The following is a 9,207-nucleotide window of genomic DNA, read 5'->3' as shown; positions in this document are numbered from 1 at the left end:
CCTGGGTGCACTAACTTTGTTTTATTCGTGTAATTTCAAGCACTGACAGTGAGTCGAGACACCCCACACCAACCACCTCCACGTAGCCCTGTCCCCGGGCCTCCTGCCATTAACCAGACCGTCAGCAGCTTCTGGCGGATAGTGACGTCCACGGCAGCCGTCTCCCTGCTGCCGGTCACAGTGAGCTGGAGATGTTGGCCCAAGCAGGGAATGTGTCGAGATGGAACATGGCACGGCCCCAGGTGTTGATGGCCACAGTGACCGACACCACGCCGATCAGGTTGAGAACAAACCCCGCCTTGACCTGAACAAAGGCAAATACTCGTTAACATCTGCCCACCCTAGGGCTAAAGATAGCCTGGTTGGGTTGCTCCTAGGCCTGGCCAAGCTGGCCATCAGCGAGTCATGGTGCCAGGCGGAAGCCTGAAGTCCCACACCACCATGTTCAGGATCAGCTACTTTCCTACAACCATCAGGTTCATGAACCAAACTACCTCACCAATGGAACCTTTTATGCTTTCAGACAAGGTTCCACATGGTAGGCTGCTTTGGAAGGTTAGATCGCATGGGAGAGATAGCTGAATGGATAGCAAATTGGCTCCATGGAAGGAATTAGAGGGTTGCTTAACAAAGGTTGCTTCTTGGACTGGAGGCCTGTGACTAGTGATGTGCCTCCGGGTTTGGTGCTGGGCCTGTTACTGTTTGTGGTGCTGCTGCAAACTAGATTTTCATTGCACCTGCATCTCGCCGCACTTGGGCACATGGCAATAACCTTGTGTAAAGCTCCTCTCAGGCCCAAGATGTATTCTCCATACTGTGAGTGATGATCAAGTCCCCCTTTGGCCGCCCCCTGTTCCCGCCATCCTGTGTCTAGAGCCCTCGTCACCAGGTGAGAAAACATCTCCACATCTCTCTTCTCCTTCTCTGCCCATTACCTTAAACCGGCTCCCACAGTGACCGCCTCTCTGCCTCTCCACCTCTCCATATCCATTTCACCATCTTCCTAGGTCTGAAAACCCTTCCTCACATCTCAACTGGACTATTTTCTGCCCAATCTCTCTCATGGTCAATGCCAAAGCTCCACAAAGACTCCCATGCATGGGGGGGGGGGGGGGGGGGAGCTCGGTCTCTGGGAGAACGGACAAACTCCACGCAGACAGCACCCGAGGTCAGGATCAAACCTGGGTCTCTGGCGCAGTGAGGTTGTGTGTTAGACCATGAGGCACAGGAACGGAATTAGGCCATTCGGCACATCGAGTCTGTTCCACCATTCGATCATGGCTGATTTACTTCTCCCTCTCATCCCCAATCTCATGCCTTCTCCCCGTGATGTTTGATACAATAACTGATAATATTCTAAGGTGTGTAAGGAGAGGTATCCTGCCAACCCACCGCCCCTCCCCCTCCCAACACCCCACCCTCTCTGACCGCCTATTCACACCCCCCCCTCCCACCCCTCCCACCACCCCTCCCACTACGACCGCCCCTCCCACTATCACCACCCATTCCTCTTCCCACCGCCTCCCCCCCCCACTCCAACCACCACCCTCCCCCCCCCCCCCTCCACGCTCACCATGTCGGTCACCCGGAGGTGGCCGTAGGAGAAGACGATGGCGTTGGGTGGAGTGGCCACTGGCAACATGAAGGCGAAGGAAGTGCTGAGGGTACCTGGGATCATGACGTAGAGAGGGTTCAACTTGATCAAGACGGCCTGTCAGGGGGAGCACAGCTTAGAACATAGAACAGCACAGGAACAGGCCCTTCGGCGCACAATGTCCATGCCGAACACGATGTCAAGTCAAACTAATCTCTGCCTTGCCTCCCTATCCCCCCATTCCCTGTATATCCATGTGCCTATCCAAGTCTGAAGAAGGGTTGTGACTCGAGACGTCACCCATTCCTTCACTCAAGAGATGCTGCCTGTCCCGCTGAGTTACTCCAGCATTTTGTGTCCATCTTCTTTCTTAAACCCCACAATCGTATCTGCCTCCACTACCTCCCTTGGCAGCGCGTTCCAGGCACACACCACCCTCGGGGTAAAAAACCTGCCCGCGCATCTCCTTGAAACTTTGCCCCTCTCACGAACTTGTTATCTAAAGAGTCTGATTGTCTACCTTATCTACGCCTCATAATTATCAGGTCCACCCTCCCATGTTCCAGGTGACAAGGAGGACAATTTTTTCACTGAGAGTGGTGGGGAAATGGAATGAGTTGCCAGAGGAGATAGATCGAAGAACATAATTTAAAAGACAATTGGACAGGTACATGGAAAGGAAAAGTTTATAAGGATTTAAGCCAAATATACGTAAATGGGACGAGCCGTGGTATTTACTTGGCAGGTCGGCAGCATCTGTGGAGGGAGAAGTGGTAAGTGATTCGTGTCTCTCACCCCCGGATCCTGTATCTTATAGATAATGGAAGGGTTTGAGAATGTAGGCAGTAAGCACAGAATTCCCAACCTCTAGCACAGAGGTGCAGCAGGTAGAGCTGCTACCTCACAGTACCAGAGAGCTGGGTTTGATCCTGACCTTGGGTGCTGTCTGTGTGGAGTGTGCATGTTTTACCTATGACGGCGTGGGTTTCATCCGGGTGGTCCGGTTACCTCCCACATTCCAAAGACATGCAGGTTTATAGGTTTAATGTCCTCTGTAAATTGTCCCAGGTGTGTAGAGAGTGGATGTGAACGTTGGATTGAACTAGTGTAAAATGGTGATCAATGGTCGGCGTGTTCTCCAGAGATGCTGCCCGATCCACTAAGTTCCTCCAGCACTTTGTGTCTATAATTGGTATAAACCAGCATCTGCAGTTCTTTGCTTCTGCAAACTGTAGAAACTCAGCGGGTCAGGCAGCATCTGTGGAGGGAATGCACAGAAGATATTTTGTGTAGGGACCATTCTTCAGATGAAGAAGTCTGAGTCTGAATTTGAAGAGGGGTCCCGAACCAAAACGTATGTCCATTCCCTCCACAGATGGTGCCTGACCTGCTGAGTTCCTCCAGCACTTTGTGTTTTGCTGTAGACTCCGGCGCCTGTGGTTTCTTGTGTCTCCTCACCATAATCATACAAGTGATAATAAACTTCACCTGGGCACCCTGCCCGAGGTGAGCGGCGTGGGTGGGTAGGCAGCGTGGGTGAGCGGCGTGGGTGAGCGGCGTGGGCGTGGGTGGGCGGCGTGGGTGGGTGAGCGGCGTGGGCGTGGGCGGGCGGCGTGGGCGAGCGGCGTGGGTGGGTGAGCGGCGTGGTTGAGCGGCGTGGGTTGGGGGCGTGGGTGGGCGGCGCGACCGACGTCGCAGCGGCCTCTGCAGTCCGTCTGTCTTTTTTTTGTAGTGGGTTTTTGAATGTGTATATGTGGGGGGTGGGTGGGGGAAACTTTTAAGTCTCTTCCCTGTACGGGGACCCGACCTTTTCCCTGTCGGGTCTCCGTTGCCGTTGGGGCCTGGCACCGTGGGGCGGCCTCCGGCCGGAACGACCTGGGGGCTCAAGTCACGGAGCCGGTGGAGCTACGGACCTACAACGTGGAGCTGGCCGGCTTTGGAGCATGGAGAGCTGTGGTGGCGCGCTGCTGCGGCCCGACTCCGGTGGATGGTGACACCGGGAGCTCGTGGGTCCCCGGTGGGAGACTGCTTTACGGAGCACCAGCAACAACAACTCTCCCGCCCGAATTGCGGGGTTGAAGGTGACCTGGAGCGGGGCCTTACATCGCCCGGCGCGGCTTAAACAGTCGCGGGACTTGCTAGCGTCCGCCGGGGGCTCCAACATCAAGACCCGGAGCAGGCCCTTACATCGCCCGGCGCGGCTTTAAATGGCCGCGGACTTGCTAGCGCCCGCTGGGGGCTTTGACTTTGACATCGGGAGAAGAATGGTGAGCAGGTGAGAGACAAGACTTTACCTTCCATCACAGTGAGGAGGAGATTCACTGTGATGGATGTTTGTGTAAATTGTGTTGGTGTGTGTCTTGGTTCTTTTCTTGTATGACTGCAGAAACCAAATTTCGTTTGAACGTCATGTGAGGTTCAAATGACAAATAAATGGTATTGTATTGTATTATTGTATTGTGAGCGTGAGGAACCGATCGCCCCCTTGCCCGTCGCACCTCCCCTGTGTCGGGAACAGCCGCCCGCTGGTGGGGGGGGGGGGGGGGCAACGTACCATGGAGGCCAGGATGGGCAGGAAGAGGGTGGCAGTGGCCACGTTACTGGTGCACTCGGTGAAGATGGCGATAAGCAGGCAGAGCAGGGCAGCGATGACCCACGGCGGCAGGTTCTGCAGCGGCAGCAGATGGCTGCCCAGCCACAAGGACAAGCCCGATACCTGGGGAGGAAGCGGCAGGGATTCAGTCAGTTGGCAGTTCTTACGTTGTAGGAACAGAATTAGGCCATTCAGCCCATCACATCTGGCCTGAATGGCTGATCGATCTTTTCCTCAACTCCAATGAATGATACTTTATTGTCACATGTTTATACCGTTCATACTTAGTTTTTTGTTTAGTTTAGAGAAACAGCGCGGAAACAGGCCCTTCGACCCACCGAGTCCACACCGACCAACGATCCCCGCACTACCCTACACACACGAGGGACAATGTACACATACACCAAGCCAATTAATCTACATACTTGGACGTCTTTGTAGTGTGTGAGGAATCCGAAGATCTCAGAGAAAACCCACACGTACAAACCCCGTACAGCCAGCACCCGCAGTCAGGTTTGAACCCGGGTTTCTGGGGCTGCGAGGCAGTAACTGTACCGCTGTCTTTCCCTCTCAACCCCATTCTCCTGCCTTCTCCCCATACCCCCTGACACCCTTACCAATCAAGAATCTGCCAATCTTCACCTTTAAAATATCCGTTGACTTGGCCTCCACAGCCGTCTATGGCAATGAATTCCAGATTCACCACCCTCTGACTACAGAAATTCCTCATCTCCTTTCTAATGGTAGGTCCTTTTATTCTGACCGTGTTTCCGCTCACACTGTTACAGCCCAGCACCCTGCTGTGTCTGTCTGAGCCAGAGCTCCCATCCCCAGCCACGTCCACCCCTCTCAACCTGACCTCTACACCCCTGATTTTTGCCCCATCCTGTATCCAACCCTGACCTTTGCCCCAGCCCATCTGCCCTTGACCTTTGCCCCATACCATCTCCAACCCTGACCTATGCGGAGAACCCCATAGACAACCTCAGACCCAATCTGGTCATCCTTCCTCACTGACATTACCAGCACCCTCCTCACTATCATTCTCTGCAATCACACAAACCAACCTCCCGCCCACCATCGACTCCAGCTACACTTCACGCTGCCTCGGGAATGCAGACAACATAATTTATGGATCACTCACACCCCATCATCCCCTCTTCGCTCCCCGCCGTTGGGCAGAAGATATAAAAACTTGAAAGCACGTACCACCAGATTTAGGAACAGCTTCTTCCCCAATGTTATTAGACTACTTTATAGACCTCTCATATGCTCAGGACATATCCCCGATCTATAAATCGACCTTGTTGCAGGCCTTGCATTTTTTTTTATCTACACTTTCCCTGTGGCTGTAATACTATAATTCTGCCTCCATAATGTCTATCATTTCTTCCCCCATCCCCACCTGTCAGTGATTTCCAGGCATCCACCACTGTGTAAAAATACACATCTCCATTAAACTTTGCCTCTCTCACCAATGCCCTTGAGATGGGTGGTGCAAAAGTCTGATCAGATGAGGCTAGTGAGACCCCCAGTGTTAGCCCTTGGCCTGGGTCTGTTAGCTGAGGAGATGCTGTCTGCTCCTGTTCCGGGGTTCCGTCCGTGCCAGGGTGGTACTCGAGACGGCACCCTGGAGGGTTTCCAGAACGCTGGGCACCGCGGGCGGTGGAATGTATCCTTGACAAGAATAGTGCTTTAGTTATTTTAAAATTTAGTGATTAGATAATTCGGTGATTTTGTATTATGGTCGTGGGTGTGTTACCACTGTTTTGGTTTGTAAATATATTTTTAATATGATAATTAAATATTGTTTTATATTAAAATGAGGATAGTGAGAAGCTGGCTGGCTGGTACTACAAAGCCAGAGATAGATACAAAATGCTGGAGCAACACAGGGAGATAGGCAGCATCTCTGGTGAGAAGGAATGGGTGACATTTCGTGTCGAGACCCTTCTTCAGACGGAAAGCTACAGGAAAATGCCAGCCACTGGGAAAGAGGCAAGTTTAAATACGCCAGGACACCACATGCTCACTGTTCATGTATCGGGTCACTGGCGCTGGGCTGGGAGCCAGCGGGTTGTTTTAGTTCAACTGATCATGAATTATGGAATGTAAATTAAATGTGGCAGCAACTATACATCTGTCATAAGATAATATCTTGTGTGTTATATAGACTGGTACAGCACATGAACAGGATGACCAGCCTGCAATGTCCATGCCCAACATGATACCAACTAAACTAATCTCCTGTGCCTACACTTGACCCCCCCCCCCTCCTCCCATTCCCTTCATATCCACGCATCTAATACCCTCTTAAAGATCACGATTGTATCTGCTTCCACCACCACCCCTGGCAGTGCTTTCCTAGCACCCACTGTGTAAAATAACTTGCTCCACATATCTCCTTTAAACTGCCCCTTTCACCTTCAAATTATGTTCTCGTCTTTGATATTTTCATCTGGGGATAAAAGGTTCTGATTGTCTATCCTGTCCAGGCTTCTAATAATGTTATAATTTTCTATCGGGTCTTCCCTTGACCTACTGGGTTGCAGAGAAAACAATCCGTTTGTCCAACATCTCCGTACAGCTAATAGACTCAAATCCAGGCGGCTTCCCGGGAAATCTTTTCTGCGCCCTCTCATAAGCCTTGTCATCTTCCCTGTAATGGGGGAGACCCGAACAGCACACAATACTCCAAATGCAGCCTAAACAACGTCTTGGAAAGCAGCATCATGACTTCTTGATGCTTATACTCAATGCCCTTACAAGTAAAGTGAGCATACCATAGAGAGCTACAGCATAGAAACAGGCCCTTCGGCCCACCAAGTCGGTACCAACCAGAATCTACCCACTTGCACTAATCCTACACTGATCTAATTTGTTTTCTTATTTTTCGATTAGTTTAGAGATACAGCGCCGAAAGAGGCCCTTCGGCCCTTCCACCCCCACTCCCGTACATTAACACTTCGCTACACCCTCTGGGCATTTAAACATTTATACATTTATACCAAGCCTATTAACCTACAAACGTAGGCGTCTTTGGAGGGCGGGAGAAAACCCACGCAGGTCACGGGGGAGCGCGTACGAACTCCATACAGACAGCACCCTTACTCAGGATCAAACACGGGTCTCTGGCGCTGTAAGGTCGGAGCTCGACCTCTGCGCCATCGTGTCCCTCCACAATTCTATTACCCCCCCCCCCCAGATTTTACCCCTCACCCACAGACTAGGGGCAAATTACAGAGGACAAACACACTGGAGCACCCGGGTCACAGGGAGAACGTGCGGACTCCACACACAAGGAGACTGTGGGAAGCTGATTCATGCAGCTTGTGAAACCAATGGTGAGGGGGTGGGGGGCGCGGGTGTGTGATCGCTGGGACCGGTAGTGTCTAGTTGTCAGTGTTACCTCACATCCTTTGGCCAGGGCAAAGCCTCCTCCCAGCAGCAGCACCACATTCCAGGGCAGCTTCCGCTGGACCTCTTTCCATTCCAGGAGCCGGCCAGAGCGGTGATCCTTCCGCTCACTGGAGTCAATGCCTGTGGAGGAAGGAAGGACAGCATGGCCAATGTATTAGTGGCAGGGCAGAGGTGGTGGGATTGGGATTGTGAGCAAGGGCTCTTGTCTGAGTGACGTTACCCTCATGGTGCAGAAGTGTCCACATTTGTTACTCCACCCAACGCCGTAAAATGTCCTCTTCCCAGATGTTCCCAATTTCCTTACGCATAACACATGTCTCTGGCACTTTGAGGCAGTGGCTCTACCAGCTGCACCACTGTACTGCCTCAATGTGTGGATAGGAAGGATTGAGAGGGCTCTGGAACAAATGTAGGCAGTGGGCCCAGTCCAGGATGCCAACTTGGTCAGCATGGACAATGTGGGCTGAAGGGCCTGTTTCCGTGCTGCACAGCTCGATGACTCTGCGATGGAGGTCAGCGGGCGGAGTGAGGCCACTCTACCTGAAGCAACAACTCACCATGGGACAACCGAGAATAGTGGACCTCTGGACAGTGTCCTGAGAACTGAGAACACTGGGCCCCTGGATGGACACAAGGCCCCTGGACACTGGGCTCCTAGATCATGGGCCTCTGGACACTAGACCCATGGACAGTGGCCTGTGAATACTGGGCCACTGGACAGACATTGGGATCACTGGACAGAGAAACATCTGGGCACTGGCCCTTTAAACCCTGGGGCCATTGGACAGAGAAACTAAGCATTGCACCTCCACACACTGGGGCCGCAGCACAAACTGATGGACACTAGGGCCTCAGGGCACTAGCTCCCGATCACTGGTCCTCTGGCAGACACTGACCTGGCTCAGCCTCCACTGTCCTCTTCCAGGCCCAGCCCTTGATCCGTGGCCTGCGAGACGGCATTATAAACATGAGAACCGTGATGAACATCACTACTGTGGCGTCGGTTACAAACCTGAAACAAACAGAGGTCGGTTAGTGTGCAGCTGGCAGGACATGTCCAGGGCACCAGGGACACGGGGGCCTGTGATCTGGTCACTGTCAGTGGTCCCGACTGAGAGTGTGTGGAATCACACCATCCCCAGCCAACAATTAGCCTGTCAGGGAACCACCCTGCCTAAGGACATCTCATGCCGGCCCTGATCAGGCCTGGTCTTTTCTTGTTTCCAGTTCCTCCACCCCTAGAAACAGTCTGAAGAAGGGTCCCGACCTGAAACGTCACTCATCCCTTTTCACCAAAGATGCTGCCTGACCCACTAAGTTACACCAGCTTGTTGTATCTAAACTTTGGTATAAACTAGCAGCTGTAGTTCCTTTTTATGACACAAGTTTAATCCGAGCAAGTGTCAGATGTTGCACTTTGGGAGTCGAATGTAAGGGGAAAGTGTCCAGTTAACGGCAAGATCTTTAACCGCACCGTTGGTGGATTGATCTCGAGGTTCAAGTCCACAGATCCCTATAAGTAGCAACACAGGAGATGGTGACAAAGAAGGTGTACGGTATGCTTGCCTTCATTGGTCGGGCCATTGAGTGAGGAAGTCAT

General features: G+C 52.4%; 1 protein-coding gene across 2 annotated transcripts in view; it reads right to left on the bottom strand.

Annotated features, from left to right (window-relative positions):
• Nucleotides 1-9,207, bottom strand: part of LOC116988865 (solute carrier family 13 member 5-like) — a 23,595-nt gene continuing 14,388 nt past the window's right edge. For both annotated transcript variants that reach the window (XM_033045856.1, XM_033045857.1), the window contains 5 exons: nucleotides 8,504-8,619; nucleotides 7,597-7,727; nucleotides 4,149-4,310; nucleotides 1,574-1,711; nucleotides 1-304 (listed from right to left, as the gene is read on the bottom strand). In XM_033045856.1, the coding sequence (XP_032901747.1) occupies nucleotides 176-304; nucleotides 1,574-1,711; nucleotides 4,149-4,310; nucleotides 7,597-7,727; nucleotides 8,504-8,619 (676 nt within the window). In that variant the 3' untranslated portion in view covers nucleotides 1-175. The remainder of the gene's footprint in view (nucleotides 305-1,573; nucleotides 1,712-4,148; nucleotides 4,311-7,596; nucleotides 7,728-8,503; nucleotides 8,620-9,207) is intronic.

The sequence above is a fragment of the Amblyraja radiata genome, chromosome 28, assembly GCF_010909765.2.
Source record: "Amblyraja radiata isolate CabotCenter1 chromosome 28, sAmbRad1.1.pri, whole genome shotgun sequence".
Classification (NCBI taxonomy): Eukaryota; Metazoa; Chordata; class Chondrichthyes; order Rajiformes; family Rajidae; genus Amblyraja; species Amblyraja radiata.
The sequence above is the reverse complement of the archived record's forward strand: the minus strand, read 5'-3'. Positions and strand labels throughout refer to the sequence as shown.